We start from the raw sequence: 19,278 nt of genomic DNA on the forward strand, positions 1-19,278 counted from the left end.
ATCACAACACTACCTTAAATTCATATTACAAGTGAAAAAAGACAATCTGACAAGGGTACATACTATTTTATTCCAACTATATGACATTCTGTAAAGGCAAGACTATTAGAGATAGTAAAAAGTTCAGTGGCTTCTAGAAATTTGCAAGGGTGTAGGAGGTGCAGTGAGGAGGAATGAAGAGATGGAGCATAGGAGATTTTTAAAGTAGTGAAATTATTATGTATGATATGATAATGGGTACATGTCCTTACAAAATGGATACATTTTGTAATGTATCCATTATTCTTGGATAACAAATGTGTATCCTTACACATTTGTCAAAAACTGTGGAATTATCAATGCTAAGCAGGAACTCTAGTGTAAATTATGGACTTTGGCTGATAATGATATGCTCAGTGTATGTTCAACCCATTAGTATAACAAATGTATCACCTTGATATTTTGGGAGGCTGTGTGAATGTGTGTCAGGGGAGGCACAGGAATACATAGGAACTCCCTATGCTTTCTATTTTAGTTTTGTTGTTAATATAAACCTTCTATAACCTATAAAGTGTGTATCTATCTATCTATCTACCATCTCCCTTCATATACACATGCTTTTTATATATACTGATATTAGTATATCTAAATACCAATATTAGTGTTGATATACAGAAATATAATTACCAATGTCCTTTAGACCCTGCATTGCAGCCTGAAATTCGTGTTTGTTGCTTTTCTCTTGAAACTTCTATGATCTAGTCTCTTCAATTCTTTTTTCCTGTTCAGAGATCCAACATTTTAAATGTACAATACGTTAGCAAAAGTAGCTTGTGTTGGTCAAGCATGCTTATCCACTTCTTAACTATGACCAAAAAGCTACTGAGTTAGGTCATTTAATACCAATGGCATTGAGGTGCAAGGGCCCAAGGGAAATGGTGTCAACCAGCCCTAACTGTAATTAGCTTTCTTGGAAATGCATTATTATTTACAACCTGAGGGAGCTACTCTGCAGGAGAGTGTAACAAGCTCAGTGCAAAACTAAAATATACATTAGGAAAGCAAAGTAAAACAGTACAGTCAGTGCTGACAGTGTCTTTTTGTACCCCAAGGAGTACAGTTAAATTTGAAAGGATGAAGGAAAATAGTAAAGATAGAGGAACACTCAGAACTGTTAGTTGGTTATTGTGGTAGAGGGAGAGAGAGAAGGGAAGAAAGACACTCCAAAAATATTGATTAATTCTAACACTATTCATTGTGTATCTTAAAGGTATTTTATTTCTTTGGTTTGGTTTTGCTGTTTTGTTTCAAGTCAACATTTTTCAAGCTACATCTGGTTGGTGGCATCCTATAGTCCTGATGCTGGGAGCAGGGAGAAGAAATATCCTATGAAAACATACCTTGTGTGCCTTATGAGTATGTTTCTTAAAAGGAGGACCACAAGTTTCAAGTGAATTGGAATTTTCTATGAAGTATATCTCATCTGTAGGTTGCAACTGTTTTATTCTTTGTGTATTGGGGCTGATTCAAGGCTGCTCCAACAATAAAGTTCCTTCACTCACTTCTATCTTACCAAATACTCTTCCTTCAGTGGGAAATAAAGGTGTGGATTTCTAGCTAATATCTGGAAAGTGTATGCAAGTGACTATGCTTTTGTATATATTGCACAAGTAGTGTGATAAACACATGAATATCAGTTATCATGTGATTCAGCAGTACACAGGCAAAGAAATGCTGCTTTAGTCTTAAGGCATTAGTGTGCAAGTTAGTTTCAAGAAAAGGGATTCTGCAATAACAGAAAACTCAATAATTAAAGCTACAGAGTGGCACCAAGAAATTCCCATTGCATCACTGTTGTATACAACAGCATCTTGACTGGTCTTTATCCAATCACAGTCTGAGTTCACACAGAATCTGGACATTCCAAGTTAGACTTGGGCAAATTTTACCTCCCTTTGAGAATACAGTGACATCTGAGTGCTCAACAGAGTTAGTGGCATTAGACGTGTTCATTAAATTTTTCCTAAGTTGATGAATAATAAACAATGGCTTAAGTATTAATTACGTTTTCACTGATAAATAATGTGGAGTTAGGTTAAATGGATTGGCTACTGCAGCCATGGATGAAGCTCAGTGGTACAGCACTTGCCGAGCAGGACCCTAGATTTGATCCCCAACACTGCAAAATAAATGCAGAATATATGAACTAATTGTTGTTTCCATTGTTTAATAAACCACAATAGTAAAAGTGAACATTGACAAAATAGAAATCAGACAGCTCTTTATATACAAAAGTATAATTTAGTAACTAAAGGGATAATTCATTTCTTATGAATGCAATGGGTTTTACCAATTGTTTCAGAAGTTTTATGGGGTTTCACATAAAGAACTTTTGCAAACAATGAATACAACCCTGTAAGAATAGATCTGCCTTTTTTGTTCACTAATAGATATTGGAAGGGAAGAAAGAAGAATAAAGCCTACTTCAGATAAGGAGTATAGGAGTCAACACTTGTCAACTAATTTTAACATCCCCAATAACCAAGATATCACTCTTCTTATCACATTCCACTCTGTCTTATGGCATGGGGACAGATCCAACCCCTGACATTGTGACTGTTTCTTTATTTGTCTATAGAATGTTAAGTTTCATTGTTTACTTATGCTTACATGGCAGTGGAAATATATTTCTTACAGCAAGAAAAATTATTGCATATTGATAATTTATAGTGAAATTCAATGAAAAGTCTTGTAAATTTCATATAAGTTCAATGAAAGCCAAGGATAATCTTTATAATTGATATAGGTGTTTAGTGAAAGCAAAATTGATTTTTTGAAAGGAAAATGATATGCATGTGAAACTTAAGCTTTAAAAAGAAGAAATTATGCTGTTTTCAAATATTACCAGACTTGGTGAAATAGGTGGTAGAAATTGGTATTGTCTCTAGTAAGTGTTATATTAACAGCATTCAAAAGTATTACAAAAAACTATGGGGTGATGAGGACTTTAATTTTCTATAACATTTCTATAACTAATTCATAGAGACTCATTGAGTTTATTTTGAATTGTGGTTTTGTGTATATAGTTTTACATATATTTTTAGGAAAAGCCCTTTTGAAGTATAAAGATATCATTTTCTTTTTAAATTAAACATAGCCAACTCTCAAAGGGGGGAGAAAAAGAAAATAATTTTAGCCCTCTTATTTTACTTCCATATGCCTTATAGTCGACATGTTCCCAGACAGACAGAATGTCACCTCTATTTGGAACAAAAAAAAAATAGCAAAGTCCTGGCTTACATAGACACCTGTTGAGAGTAGGTGGAGTATGTGAGTCAGTAGCTTGTTTGGCTTGTCAGAAAGATGTACATGAGCAAAACAGTCAAAAGTCTGATAAAAGAGACAAAAGTGAAGGAAACTGAAAAGCTTCCAATGTGGAAGCTGATAGGGATCTGAGAACAGATATCAAATAGAACGTGATAATTATTTTCAAAGAACAGTTGAAGCTAGGCAAGGGTAAAGCTAAAATACAGGAGAGAGCTAAGAGAAATACAAAATGTATATGAACACACTTACATGAACATAACATTTATATGTTATAAATGTGTAACATGTATATGTGATGTGTGTACATACACGCACATTAATGCAAAGTATAGGCATGCATTATGCACACACACACACTCGAAACCATGAAGATATTCACAAGTGATAGAGATAAAGTGTGGTATTGGCCATGAGAAACATAAGCAAGAGAAAATGTCAGATTGTGGTAGAGGAGTAAACAGAATACTATCTGAGCCCTCTACAGAAAGGCTATGGACTTGAAATTAATGGTTAAAGTAACAGAGTATATGAAGAGACCCCTAAAGATGATCACTTTACTCAACATCAGTATTGGTGTTATGATACATCATTCCTTCTAACCCAAAATAGTGATAGTTCTACAAATGACTGAAATTTCATGCCTTACAAATTTTCTGCTTTCAGAAACCACAAATAACATAAAACTTATGTGATGGTAGGAAAATACAAAAAATATGTTGGTCATTAATGTAGTTACTGATCATTTCTTTGTTGTCTCCAGGCCTGGAACTCAGAGTGACTCCAGTGGATTACAGATTCACTTCTGCTTTATCATTTCCAGATGGTGCTACAATTCTTGGTTTGAGATGTCTATGTTAGCGTTCCTAAATTACATGCAGAGTTGGACTTGGTTATGTACTTGGCCTAATTTAATGCTGTTCTTCATTGATAGTCCATATTTACTGCAAGTTTTTTTTTTTTTTTTTTTGATAGCTAAAGAACTTCCCAAATTCTGAACTCTTGACTTCAAGTTTAGGGACAATAGAATTAAATGCTCCCTCTTTTAATTCATCATTTACATTGCTTTCAGTATACATTAAGCAAAAGAAGAATTTTGCTCAAAAATGGTTTTTCAAAGCCTTAAAAGTTGTTAGTTAGTATTCAGTGAACTGACATCTGACTCAGTCTCACCTACGCTCATGTTTTTCCCCATAAAAACCTCAAACTGTTGAGGAAATAGCAAATCTTTCAGATGATATGATACACATTACACTCTTGGCTTGCTAGTGTAAGACAGGAAAAAATGTCATCTATTAGTCCTGTGCATGGGAAAGCTTTTACTGACAGAAATTATGAGCCAGTGTTTCAGCATCAATCATTAGGTGTTTACTTAACTTGTATACAAGGTTTAAAAATGGAGAGTGAAAAGTCATCTGTAACATACTCCAAAACTTAGTCATTTCTCTAACCTCATGTTTTCTATTTTGAGCAAGTTTATATTGGTGAAAAAATGAAGACTCATATATGTACACATAGTCACTCTTTGTTGAGCTAAGAAAAAAAATCCCATTTCCACCTATTTCTACAGAGTCTTTTCTAGGTAAAATGGTTTTTAACATAACAATAAGATGCATTCAAAAAAATTGGTCATTCTGTTGAAGTAATTTGCTTTTCTATTTGCAAAAAAAAGTCTTTCCATGAGTTTAGATATTATAGTGAAGCAGTGTCAACTTTTCGTGTTATTTCTTAGGCAACAAACAAACTTGTTTTTTAATAAGGTCTGGATACTTTCCAGCTCACAGCATATATGTTTTGGGGGTTAGAGAGAACCATAATAAAATGTTGATTCTGTTAGCTCAAGAGAACAAAGCTGGAGCAGATTCCCCTTGGCTGAGAATAAGAACTGGAATCTCTCTGACACTTTCACTGGTGAAACATTTAGATCTTGAGCATTTGTGAACATAGAGCCAGCAAAGTTATGATAATTTTTAAAAGTGGCGAAGAATTTAGGAATTGACTATCATTTCCAGATGATATAGAAATAGCTAAATTACTACTCTGTTTTATTTTATACATACATTACATATATTATTATATACTACATTTATCTGTACACATTATGTGCATTTAAATGTCCATAAATATATATATGTGTGTGTGTGTGTGTGTGTATTTATGTGACCAATATCTTTGATTATATAAAACCCTGTACATTTAGGATGAAGATTTAGGATAGTGATTTGTGTTTTATCTTAAGTTTCAACCTGAGTTGCTTGTCAAATCCAGGGAAATGGGGTATAGTTCACACTGGGAGTAACTTTTCCATGGTTGTTATTTGGATTTCTTCCCTGTAGTTCCGCTAAATTCCTACCAGTGATGACCAGCAAGAAGCAATGAATGGACTAACTCCTACTCTAACAAGACAATGCCCTCAAAAGTTGCCAAGTAAGGAGTCAAGGTTTTGCTCTCTTGAGCCTGCATGGTATTAGTTTTTAATTCAATTTTCTGGTTCTTGTGTTTTTGCTTCAAATCTAATATACCTTCTAGGAATACAGCAGAATTACTCTATCCTGTAACAAACAAGGGCTTCATGGTCTACAATAATAGCTTCAAAACCCAATAATATTGTATAATCCAATAAGTGGATCAAGATTGACTGATAATCATTTTCCTTCAGCATTTTTCATATTCATTTTAAAATGAGGCCATTTTATGAATCACTAACTGAGCCAAAATTATAAAAATCAGTCATGCATTAAAATCATGATTTAAATAATATTATCTACAATTGTTATCCTATACAATGTGGTATGCAATGGATATTTATTGTATACTGACTTGAATTTTATCTTATATTTTTATTGGTCATCCTTAAAGTCAAAGATCACTCATTCTTGCTAGATTCCAAAACAACATAAAGAGTGATATCAGGGGGATATTTCAATGCTGCTAAACTAGAATTGAACAGAAAACAAACTACAAATATCACAAAATACACTGTAGCATGATACAGGAGAATTGCAAATTTAAGCTAAGAGAACCTTAAGCAGAGTGCAATTCCCTGTGGGGAAGATAAAGGGTAAGTTCTTGAAGAAGACAGCTTTTGCTCAGCCCTTGAAATTGGAGAAGGATTTACAAAAGAGGAAATAAAGAGCAGGACATTCCCAGCTAGAGAAGCAATAGGGTACAGGGCTAGAGTCATGGAGATGAGAGGATATGGGATAAGACTAGAGAAAGGCAAGAGGTCCTCTTTGAAGGGATCACTTTTATAGACAAAGACAGATAAGACAGGAATTGTAGTAGATAAGAAAATTATTTAGTGGGCAACTGAGAGCTTCTAAGCGTTTTTCTTCTTTATAACTTGCGAGAATTTATGCATTCAGATTAGTTTCCTTCTTGTTCTCTCTCCATATGCTGCTAGAGTATACATAGCAGGTTGATTGCTGTTGGTCCACATTATAATTCGGTCTAAATGGCACAGAGTTTTTAAACTTGATTATAATTAAATGAGAAGGCAAATGACTCCAAGAAGGGTAATGCTCTTAACAGCCAGAGATATGAAACAAGAATGCGGAGTCTCTACTCAAGAAGAAGAAGGAGCTATTACATTTTAGCAGCGATATTTTTTTTTAAGAAAACAGAACTTATAGTCTCCAATTCCTCTTGAGTTTCTTATGAATTTCAGTCCTTATTTTATTAGCACCTTGCTACTTGCTATAATTTTATATTTACCGAATAAAGACAGAAGACAGAAAGTATGTCCTGAGATATTATTTCTTTTATTTAGAATCTATATTCACGCTCTGAATAATTGTTTTCTTTCCATTCAACAAAAACAACCTTGTTGGGGAAAATTGCTCATAATGAAAGCTAGAATATTTGCTCAGCTTTTGAAAATATAGCAGCATCTCTTGATATTCACTGTGTTTATCTAAAGGTGTGTGTGGGGAGTGGGGATTAGATAATATCCATATTTCCGTAAGGATATTAATCAGTGAAACATGATAGGTCACTTGAAATCATTCTTAGGTTTTTATAAAATTATATTATATTTGCCTTAAATAGTTAATGCAAAATTGTTTATGAAAGCAATATTTCTAAATGAGGACAATAATCATTTCATGAATGACAAAAATCAGGTCACATGGGTCATAAATTGGTAAAATGAAGACTGGAACCTAGTGCTTGATTATAAAGTAAGCCTCAATGTTCCCATTTATAGCTCTTTATTATTTTTGAAGTGCTATGGTTTGAATTCAGAGCCTTGCACTAGTTAGATAAGGGATTCTACCACTTGAGCCATACCCAGCCCTTCATTCTTTGCTCTTATATATACATATATAATATTTATATATTATATGTTTATATTATATATAATATTTGTATATTATATTTTTATATATTATAAATATAAAACTCAGAGAAGACTAATGGAGCAAGGACGGGGAAGAGTTGAGAAGGGAAATGGCCAAGAGTGCACATTTATGGTTAGGTAAATGGAGAGTTATTTTCCCTGAGACAAATGGCAAGAAAAGTTTAACATTGGTAGAGAAGACAGTCTGGCAGATAGCAGAGAACCAGAACATCCCTTACCTTGGGCAGTTACTGTGAATCTAGGGAATAGGAAAGTAGACAATAAAGCTACATTAATGGAAACCCATTTCCTCAGGGCTTTCTAAAATAACTTTACTGCAAAGTTATATTTTTGCCTAGAGGCCATGAAAATTTCATGGCCAAGTTTATGGGCAGAGACACTTTACCTCTTACTATGTATATATTTCTTCAGTGTATGAGTAGACATGGAAATAAATATAGTTCCTCTGAATTTCCCAATTATTTTATATTTAGGTATAAAAACAGTATTTATTCCCATTTTCAGAAGGAGTCACTTACCTCCAGACACACACTCAGGGGTGAAAGTGATGTCATCAAGGGCAATGAAGGTGTCATTTCCACCCAAATCAGCTTCAAATGCCACCTTAAATGGACTGTAACTAGAGAGTGGTACATGCCCATAGGTCCATCCAGTTCTTTTATTTCTCATCACTGACCACATTAAGATGTTTAGACCTGACTCCTCAATGGTATATACCTAAAAAGAAAATAGTGATCAGAAAAAAAACAATTCTTTGTGTTTTGTATGTTAAAGGTATTTGAATGTCTAGATGATTGGCTACTGAAAAAGTCCAGTCTCAAACTATGTGACGCTCAGTACATTGACTATAATATTTGCTTTCTGTAGGAACTATGGGTTATGTTGAAACAATAGCTCTCAGTTCTTCACAGAATGCATTCTTAGCAAGCATATGGTTCAGCCCTGAGTTCAACCCCAGTACTGTTAAAGAAAACAAAAACAAAACAAAACAACAAAAACAAACCGATGGGTTATAAAGTGAGCTAATGGATCAGCAGATGTTATATTTTCACTAGTTTTGTCATAACAATTTCTATTTCCCAAGTGGTTATGTTCAAAATTGTAGCAATCTTAAGCAATTAAAAAGTTAGTGCTATATAATTAGAATTTTATACCACTCATGAACTTTATGTTAGACTAAGGTAGTATGACTAGGAAAAAAAGAGGGACTTGTCAATAAATGGATATGATATTGATATTTCACTTAAGAAATAGGCTAAGATGCAATATGAAAAAAAATTAGGTCAGTTGACTATTTCAGGTTTCAAACATATGCACCCATCCAAAAGAGTCTTTAGTTCCATAGTTTGGTGTATAATTAGTTTTCAAATTCATAAAAAATTTTCTATTTCTTAAAAGTTGAGAAGAAAAGGATGGGAAGTTTTCAATTCAACTTACTGATAGCAGAGCCACTGTTCTGAATCTAACTAAAATGAGCTCTGCTTTCTGCATAAATCCTAGTCACATCATAATGATTTGAAAAGGAATGACATTACTATATTGATTTTGCAATGAATTTTCAGGAAAAAAAACTGTTTAGAAAACAAAGTTGCCTTAAAATATAATCTTGATTTTTCCCACAAATCTTTGTATATATATTTTTATTTATTATTCTATAGTTATCATTTATACAAGGTTACTTTTCTCTATGAATTCAGTCTTTTTAATCTTCTACCAATCCTATATACTAGTGCCAAATTCATTTCTTTTTCTCACTTTACTTCTCCAAAGTAAACCGTTATCCCTCCCACCAGAGCATTAAAATCTCCAATAAATGTCAACATATCAAATCCCATTATCTGACCCTACCACTTCTTGAAATTAATTCTAGTCAACTTCATGGACCCACTACTTAATATGATGAAAGAGTTCAAAAGATTTATGGGTTTTTCCACAATAACACACACACACACACACACTCTACCAATGTGTTAAACTGAACAGTAATACGATTATGTCAGGTATTTCTGTAGCCACACTGGCAAATGGAAAAACTAGCAGGGTTATTTCAGAAATTCCGTATAGTGCTGTTTAGTTATTATGGCTAATAGGAAATGTACAAAAGACTAAAATTACAGAATATATTTGTGTATTCTAATAGGAGTAATACTTACTTTATTCTGAGGAGGTTTTTGTGATAGCTCTCAGAAAAAGATTTACTTTTAATACATTTAAAAATGTACTACTTAGAAAAGCAAAATGACTAGCATTATTGAAAAAACAATTGATTCCAATTTAACTTGCTTCTCATTCTATATTTCATCAAACAAATTATGCTGAGAAAAAATTCATGTCACAGTAATAATTTATTATTAGAACTAGATTTATAAAAAATAAACTGCTGGAAGAATTTACTTGGATATTTTAAATTTCGTCTTAACATTGACGCAGTAATATATCAATAGTTAACAATATGCATGGCAAAGTAGTAATTTTTATCATGATTACCAGAAAAATACAGACTCAAAGAATATACATTAAATAAATTATGATAAACTTTATGCTCTAATACAGATTATATTATTTTCAAAGGTAATATTACAATAAAAGCCATTATGTAAAATATGGGGCAGGGAAAAAACTTGTTAAATCAAATCAGAACAAAGTAATGATGTCATCTAAATATAAATATTTTATTATTCAATGAAAGTTTTTGACAAAGCAGCTTCTCCTCATTCATTTATAAAGAACATTACTTTGAAGAAAACCACTCAACAGTAGATATGAAAAGGTAATAGAAAATGTGAGTGTTAATGGTTAAATTCCAGAATACCAGGGATATTAGAGAACAGCTATTTCAGCAAGGTCTATGCATCTGGGTTGCCTAGGTGAAGGTTTGAAAAAAACTTATTAGTAGCTTTCCTTCAGTTCCTCTCCTGCAGATATGCAGAAACTCCAGGGTCTTGGATATTATTGACAGTAGGTCAGTGCAGTGACTTGGAATCTCTGAGTGGACACCTCTGAATATCAAAAACACTTCATCCATTTCATCAGGTATTTAGCTCATTAAAGCTAGTGTATGAAATGCATCACTGAGATGAAAATGTGACTTTTCTTAGCTCCCAGTTGCTCTGAGCTGTTCTGCTAGGGTTCTGGTCTTTAATCACCACTGACAGAGTGAAGTAATGAACTGAGGTACTGAATCATCCTTAGAAGTGCATAGTTTCCCATGGTTTAAAATGAAAACACTCAATTTTATATAAAAGAAAGAAAACACCAAAAGTAAAATAAAGGGAATTTTTACCCAAAATAAGAGGTTATTGGGATTAAATTACATTAATAAAGTATAGAAATGGAAATAACAATAATATTCCCTATTTTAATGGTCATTTACCCATTTGCATATTTTATGTTATAATTGAACCTTGATTAATACGTGGGTATAGGATAGGACTATTTGCTGCCTTCTACAGCTTTGAAATTAGAGAAATAAAGAGAGATCAAATAATTCATTAAATATATGCAGCATAAACTTTCAGTCTTTTGTCCAGTATATAAGGAACATGGAAATCATCACTCTAGTCCTCACAACAAGAAAAAGAATGAACAAATTGAAAATCAACAATTCTTCTTAGATCCTTCAGTGAATTGTAGATGCAGAAAAAAAAAAAAACAATGTTTCTAGAAGCAGAGACACAGAAAGGAAGAAGTATTGAATCACAATTTACTGGAACAGAAGCCCATGGACAAATAATCCTACAGGCACTATTACATGGGTAGAAAAAAATCTAAGCTGAAATTGATGAATCAATGAAGGCTGAAGGTAGTTAAATACTCTTGGTATGTGCATGAGAGGTGAATTCTTAGGTAGACCAACATACTTTGGTGAGGCTTTGCTCCAAGAACCCTACCATGTTCTCACAATGAATATCAGTCTTCTCATGTTTCTGTCAGGAAAAGGGGGAAATAGCATTTAAAAATATTCCAGAGCATTCTGTTCTTAACAAGACCTACTCTCAAACTGAATAAAGTCAGGTCATCTGATTAGATGTTTTTGTCTGTTGTAGCCCATGAAATTGGGGGAATAAATAGCAACTATAGGTGTCTCCAGTCTTCCATGTGGGAAAAGAGAAATGTCTAACTTTAGTACTCACTAGCCTGGAGGTGAAAGCACCTCCAGCCTTTTTATCTTGCCTAAGCATTGCAAATAACACAACCCAGAGTTTCATTCTCACTAAAAGAGTGAGACTTTATCATAACTGTGTAGAATGTTCTCTCTCACCCCACAGATACCCAGATACAAATAGGGCTTCTGTAATAATAATGGAGGATATCTAAAGAAGCATCATGATGCAGACTTTATTTAAGAAGAAATTTCTCTGGAAACCCAAAGACACCAGGTACCTGTAGTTATAGCAAACAGTAAGCACAGATTAACCTATACCCGGGAAAACATAAAAACTTTCACTAAAGGCGCACTTATCTCAATTATCTCTACTTTGTATGTCATGACAGGCTGTCAACCAAATAATTTCAGGCATACTAAAAAGGCAAAAGAGCAATTGGAGAGAGCAGAGGAAGCTCCAAACCAGACTAAGATATGGTAGAAATGTTGGAATTTACCAGATAGGGAATTTGATATGATCCATATGCTAAGGGCTTTAATAGAACAAGTGAACAACATGCCAGAACAGATGTATAATGTCAGCTGAGACACAGAAACTCAGAGAAAGAACAAAAAGGAAAAGTAAAAGCTTTTTAAAAAACTCACTATATCAGAAATGAAATATGCTTTTGATGGGCTCAACAATAGACTGGACATAGCAGAAGAAAGAATCACTGAGTTTGAAGAAATGTCAATAAAAATTTCAAAGGTTGAAAAGGTAAGCCAAAAAAAGGGTGGAAACAATGGAACAGACCATCCAAGAATTGTGTGATGATCACAAAAGATGTAATCTATGCATAATGGGGATAAAAGGTAATAAGACAGAAGGAAGAGAAGAAAATTTTATAGCTATCAGAAATGTGAGAACAACGATTCAGTTTCTCACCTACTGAGTAGAATCTGTCAGAGAAGCCCCAGAACTCTGAAAAAGGAAACCTGGAGGTGGGGGAAGACATATTTTTTTGGATGAGCAGCATAGGAAAATTTTCTGCAACAGGCTTGGTCTCCCAGCTTATTAAAGTAAGGCACGTGTGACTCAGAAGTCTTGTGATGAGAGATTCCAAGAGGGTGGCTAGAGGAAGGAAGCAAAAAGCATGCCTCCTATAGTGAAATCTTGGAGAGACGCTGGAGACCCACCTTGCAGGCAAAGCCACCGAGAAGAGGCAAAACTTTGACCCCTCCACACCTCCAGCCTGTGCAGAGAATCTCCACTTCACGTTGAACAGAGAAACCAGGAGGGCACCAGGGCCACTGCCAGTCGCCCGTGCCCAGACAGCTTGGGAAGATGCAGACAAGGTGAGCTAAGTCATACACAGTACTCCCACAGAAAACCCTGGGCCAGATCAGCATAGCCCCCTGGACAGACTGACCACCACCCAGGGAAAAAAGAGAAACTGAATAATAAGCAATAAGAACAATAAAGACATGTGGGAAAGAGGGTGGGGCGCCCTGAGCTCTGAAGAGCGGGGTAGGGGAATCCTTCCCAGAACTGTAAAAAAACAAGCCAGGTCTGGATGGAGAGGCTCCGGTGGGAGCGGTGGTGCGTGCCCAACAACCAGGAGCGGGAAAGCTTGTGAGAGTGGTGGAGGGAGGAAAACTCCACAGGAGAGAGGGGAAGATCCATTTTCAACGTGATCTGTAAACAAACATGCAGGCCAGAGAAAGCGGGTGCAGTGTCACCTCCCCAGTGTGCTTGGAAAGGGGAAAGCTTGTAGCAGCGGCATCGCACACAGGAGAACTCTGAGTAAACAAAGCCTGCAGGGACAGGTGAGTGCTAAGCTCACCCCTGAGATCTGCATAAATAATGCCTCCAGCAACAGCAGGCTGACAGCAGCGGGCAGGCAAGCCACAGCTACAGATAGCCATTCACAGACCTGTCTCCAGACTCTTTTTTTTCTCGTTCCCTATCTTTGATGAGAAAACAACCAAACTACACATGCATGCTGAAAAACATACTTAAACTGTATTGCATTTGAACTTGGGACACTTTGTGGGTTTTTTTTTTGTTTTTTGTTTTTTTTTGTGCAGTTTTATCCAACTTTATGCATCTCCTTTGATGAGACAACTACAGAACAACACCTGAGGCACCATCTCCAGGATTGGAGACTGAGACGGACACCCAAATTATTAAGACTGAAACTTCATTGCATTTGAACTTGGAGGTTTTTTCTTAATTTTCTATTTTTTATTTTGTTTTATTTTATTTTACATATATATATTTTTTCCTTCATTTACTTATTTTTTATTTTTACTCTTATCTTTATTCTTTTTATTTTTTATTTTCAACCCTCTCTCTGTCTCTCTAATGCCTGTTCAGCTTACTATCAATTAGTACACTAATGCTTCCTGTTTATACCTTTGAAACTTTCTTGTTTGTTTCTTACTTTTGTTCTTTTTTTTCTACTTGATTATTTGTTTTTCCCTTTTCCTTTAACTTCATTGCTTTCCATCTCCTCTCACCCTTCCATTCTAAATATCACTAGTGCTTTTATTACAAGCCAGAAAACACTTGATTGCACACAGTACAGGGACAATAACAACCCCAAGGGCAATGACAGGAAGACAGAAAAAACAGGGAAACCAGTTTCCCCTCAGCAAAAAATTAGTACAGGAACCAGAGGGAAATGAAGAAATCAGACACTCAGATCCAGACAACAACAAAATGAAGATAAACTATGCCAAAGAACCCAATGAAGCCCACAAGAATAATGTAAAAGAAGACATATTACAGGTACTCAATGAGAATTTTATAGAGATGATACTGGATAGGGTCAACCAAAATGTACAGGAGACACTCAAGAAATTCCAAGACAAAAAAATAGAGAATTTGAAAAAGCAAAAGAAGAATTAAAGGAAACCATAGAAGCACTGTATAAACACCAAAGTGAAACAGAGAACACAATTAATAAAGAGATAAATGAACTTAGGACAAAAATAGACAACATTAAACAGGAAACGACCCAGGATATGGAAAACCTCAGAAAAAAAAAAGTGAAACAGAATTGCAAAACAAAATGGAAGGCCAATCCAGCAGAATAGAACAAACAGAAGACACATCTCAGAACTCAAACATGAAATGGTAATTAAAGGATAAACTGAAGAACTATTAATTAAACTCAAGACCTGTGAAAATAAAATGCAAGAACTCATTGACTCCATCAAAAGACCAAACTTGAGAATCATGGGCATCAAAGAAGGAGAAGAGGTGCAAGCAAAGGGAATGTATAATATAGTCAACAAAATAATAACAGAAAATTTCCCAAATCTAGAGAAAGATAATCCCATACAGATGAAAGAGGCCTTCAGGACACCAAACAGACGAGATCAAAATAGAACTACCCCACAATATATCATCATTAAAACAACAAGTTCAGAAACTAGGGAAAAAATATTGAAGGCTGTAAGAGAGAAAAAACAAATAACATACAAAGGTAAATCCATCAAAATCACAGCAGACTTCTCAACAGAAACATTAAAAGCAGGAAGAGCATGGGGTGAGATCTTCCGGGCACTGAATGAAAATAACTTCAACCTCAGGATACTCTACCCAGCAAAACTATCATTCAAAATAGATGGAGCAATAAAAGTCTTCCATGATAAGCAGAAACTAAAACAATATATGACCACAAAGCCACGACTACAAAAGATTCTTCAAGGGATTCTGCACACAGAAAGTGAAACCCAACATAACCATGAAAGGACAGGCAGCACCAAACTATAGGAAAAAAAAAGCAAGAAAGTAGACAGTAACCTCAACTTAGGTACACACAATCAAACCTTCAAACAACTAAGACAACTAAATGACAGGAATCACCACATACCTATCAGTACTAACACTTAACGTTAACGGAATTAATGTACCCATCAAAAGGCACCACTTGACGAAATGGATTAAAAAGGAAGATCCAACAATTTGTGGCTTACAGGAGACCCATCTCACCAAAAGAAATAAGCATAGGCTTAGGATGACAGGCTGGAAGAAGATTTACCAAGCCACTGGCCCCCCAAAACAGGCAGGAGTACCAATACTTATCTCTGACAAAGTAGACTCAGACCTACATTGATCAAATGAGATAAAGAAGGACATTCCATACTAATAAAAGGGGAAATAGACCAAAAGGAAATAACAATTATCTACCTATATGCACCCAATGTCAACACACCCAATTTCATCAAAGATACCCTGAAAGACCTAAAAGCATATATTAACTCCAACACAGTGTTTGTGGGAGACTTAAACACCCCACTATCATTAATAGATAGGTCATCCAAACAAAAAATCAATAAAGAAATCCAACATCTAAAATATACAATAGATGAAATGGACCTACTTGATGACTATAGAACATTTCATCCAACTTCTACACAATATACATTCTTCACAGCAGCCCATGGAACCTTCACCAAAATAGATCATATCCTAGGGCACAAAGCAAGCCTCAGCAAATATAAGAAAATAGAAATTATACTGTGCACACTATCTGATCACAATACAGTAAAACTAAAACTCAACAATAAAAGTAAAGACAAAAAACATGCAAACAGCTGGAAAAAACAACTCATTACTTAATGAACAACGGGTCATTGATGAAATAAAAGAGGAAATTAAAAAGTTTCTGGAAGTCAATGAAAATGGAAACACAACCTACTGGAAACAATGGGACAGAGCAAAGGCCAGTCCTGAGAGGAAAGTTTATAGCCATGAGTGTATATATTAAAAAGACTGAAAGATCCCAAATCAATGACCTAATGATACATCTCAAACTCCTAGAAAAATAAGAACAAGCAAATCCCAAAACAAATAGAAGGAGAGAAATAATAAAAATAAGAGCCGAAATCAATGAAATAGAAACCAAAAAATCCATACAAAGAATTAATGAAACAAAAAGTTGGTTCTTTGAAAAAATAAACAACATCGACAGACCCCTGGCAAACTTGACTAAAATGAGGAGAGAAAAAACTCAAATTAGTAGAATCAGGAATGCAAAAGGGGAGATAACAACAAACACCATGGAAGTCCAGAAAATAAATTTGAAAATCTTAAAGAAATGGACAGATTTCTAGATACATATGATCATCCAAAACTTAATGAAGAGGAACTTAATCACCTGAATAGATCTATAACACAAAACGAAATTGAAGCAGCAATCAAGAGTCTCCCCAAAAAGAAAAGTCCAGGACCTGATGGATTCTCTGCTGAATTCTATCTGACCTTTAAAGAAGAACTGCTACCAACCCTCCTTAAACTGTTCCACAAAATAGAAAGGGAAGGAAAACTGCCCAACACATTTTATGAAGCCAGTATTATACTTATCCCCAAACCAGGCAAAGACACCTCCAAAGAGGAGAACTATAGGCCAATCTCCTTAATGAACATTGACGCAAAAATCCTCAACATAATAATGGCAAACCGAAGTCAACAACACATCAAAAAGATTATTCTCCACGACCAAGTAGGCTTCATCCCAGGGATGCAGGGGTGGTTCAACATATGAAAATCAATAAACATAATAAACCACATTAACAAAAGCAAAGACAAAAACCACTTGATCATCTCAATAGATGCAGAAAAAGCCTTTGATAAGATCCAACAGCATTTCATGATAGAAGCTCTAAGAAAACTAGGAATAGAAGGAAAGTACCTCAACATTCTAAAAGCTATATATGACAAACCTACAGCCAGCATTATACTTAACAGAGAAAAACTGAAACCATTCCCTCTAAAATCAGGAACCAGACAAGGATGCCCACTATCTCCACTCCTATTCAACATAGTACTGGAATTCCTAGCCAGAGCAATTAGGCAAGAAGAAGGAATAAAAGGAATTTAAATAGGTAAAAAAACTGTCAAAATATCCCTATTTGCAGATGATATGATCCTATACTTTAAAGACCCAAAAAACTCTACTCAGAGGCTCCTAGACACCATCAATAGCTACAGCAAGGTAGCAGGATATAAAATCAACATAAAAAATCATTAGCATTTTTATACACTAATAATGAACAAACTGAGAAAGAATATATGAAAACAATTCCATTTACAATAGCCCCCCAAAAAATCAAATACCTGGGTGTAAACCTAACAAAAGATGTGAAAGGCCGCTACAAGGAAAACTATAAACTTCTGAAGAAAGAGATTGAGGAAGACTATAGAAAGTGGAGAGATCTCCCATGCTCATGGATTGGTAAAATCAACATGGTAAAAATGTCTATACTCCCAAAAGTAATCTATATGGTCAATGCAATTCCCATCAAAATTCCAATGACATTCATTAAAGACATTGAAAAATCTACTGTGAAATTTATATGGAAACACAAGAGGTCATGAATAGCCAAAGCAATACTCAGTCAAAAGAACAATGCAGGAGATATCACGATACCTGACTTCAAACTATATTACAAAGCAATAACAATAAAAACAGCATGGTAGTGGCACAAAAACAGACATGAAGACCAGTGGAACAGAATAGAGGACCCAGATATGAGCTACAGAACTATAACCAACTTGTCTTTGACAAAGGAGCTAAAAATATACGATGGAGAAATAGCAGCCTCTCAACAAAAACTGCTGGGAAAATTGGTTAGCAGTCTGCAAAAAACTGAAACTAGATCCATGTATATCACCCTATACCAAGATTAACTCAAAATGGATCACGGATCTTAATATCAGAACCCAAACTCTAAAGTGGATACAGGAAAGAGTAGGAAATACTCTGGAGTTAGTAGGTATAGGTAAGAACTTTCTCAACGGGACCCCAGCAGCACAGCAACTTAGAGATAGCATAGATAAATGGGACTTCATAAAACTAAAAGCTTCTGTTCATCAAAAGAAATGGTCTCTAAACTGAAGAGAATACACACTTAATGGGAGAAAATATTTGCCAGCTACACATCAGACAAAGGACTCATAACCAGAATATATAGGGAACTTAAAAAACTAAATTCTCCCAAAACTAATGAACCAATAAAGAAATGGGCAAGTGAACTAAACAGAACTTTCTCAAAAGAAGAAATTCAAATGGCCAAAAAACACATGAAAAAATGCTCAACATCGCTAGCAATAAAGGAAATGCAAATTAAAACCACACTAAGATTCCACCTCACCCCTGTTAGAATAGCCATCATTAGCAACACCACCAACAACAGGTGTTTGCAAGGATGCAGGGAAAAAAGAACCCTCTTACACTGTTGGTGGGAATGTAAACTAGTACAACCACTCTGGAAAAAAATTTAGAGGCTATTTAAAAAGCTAAACATTGATCTACCATTTGATCCAGCAATATCACTCTTGGGATATACCCAAAAGACTGTGACACAGGTTACTCCAGAGGCACCTACACACCCATGTTTATTGCAGCACTATTCACAATAGCCAAGTTATGGAAACAGCCAAGATGCCCCACTACTGACGAATGGATGAAGAAAATTTGGTATCTATACACAATGGAATTTTATGCAGCCATGAAGAGGAATG

General features: G+C 34.9%; 1 protein-coding gene across 1 annotated transcript in view; it reads right to left on the bottom strand.

Moving 5' to 3' along the window:
- Malrd1 (MAM and LDL receptor class A domain containing 1) overlaps positions 1-19,278 on the bottom strand; it is a 598,455-nt gene that overhangs the window by 98,550 nt on the left and 480,627 nt on the right. The window contains exon 33 of the mRNA XM_074056557.1: positions 8,179-8,377. Within this exon, the coding sequence (XP_073912658.1) occupies positions 8,179-8,377 (199 nt within the window). The remainder of the gene's footprint in view (positions 1-8,178; positions 8,378-19,278) is intronic.

The sequence above is a fragment of the Castor canadensis genome, chromosome 15 (assembly GCF_047511655.1).
Source record: "Castor canadensis chromosome 15, mCasCan1.hap1v2, whole genome shotgun sequence".
NCBI classification, from domain to species: Eukaryota; Metazoa; Chordata; class Mammalia; order Rodentia; family Castoridae; genus Castor; species Castor canadensis.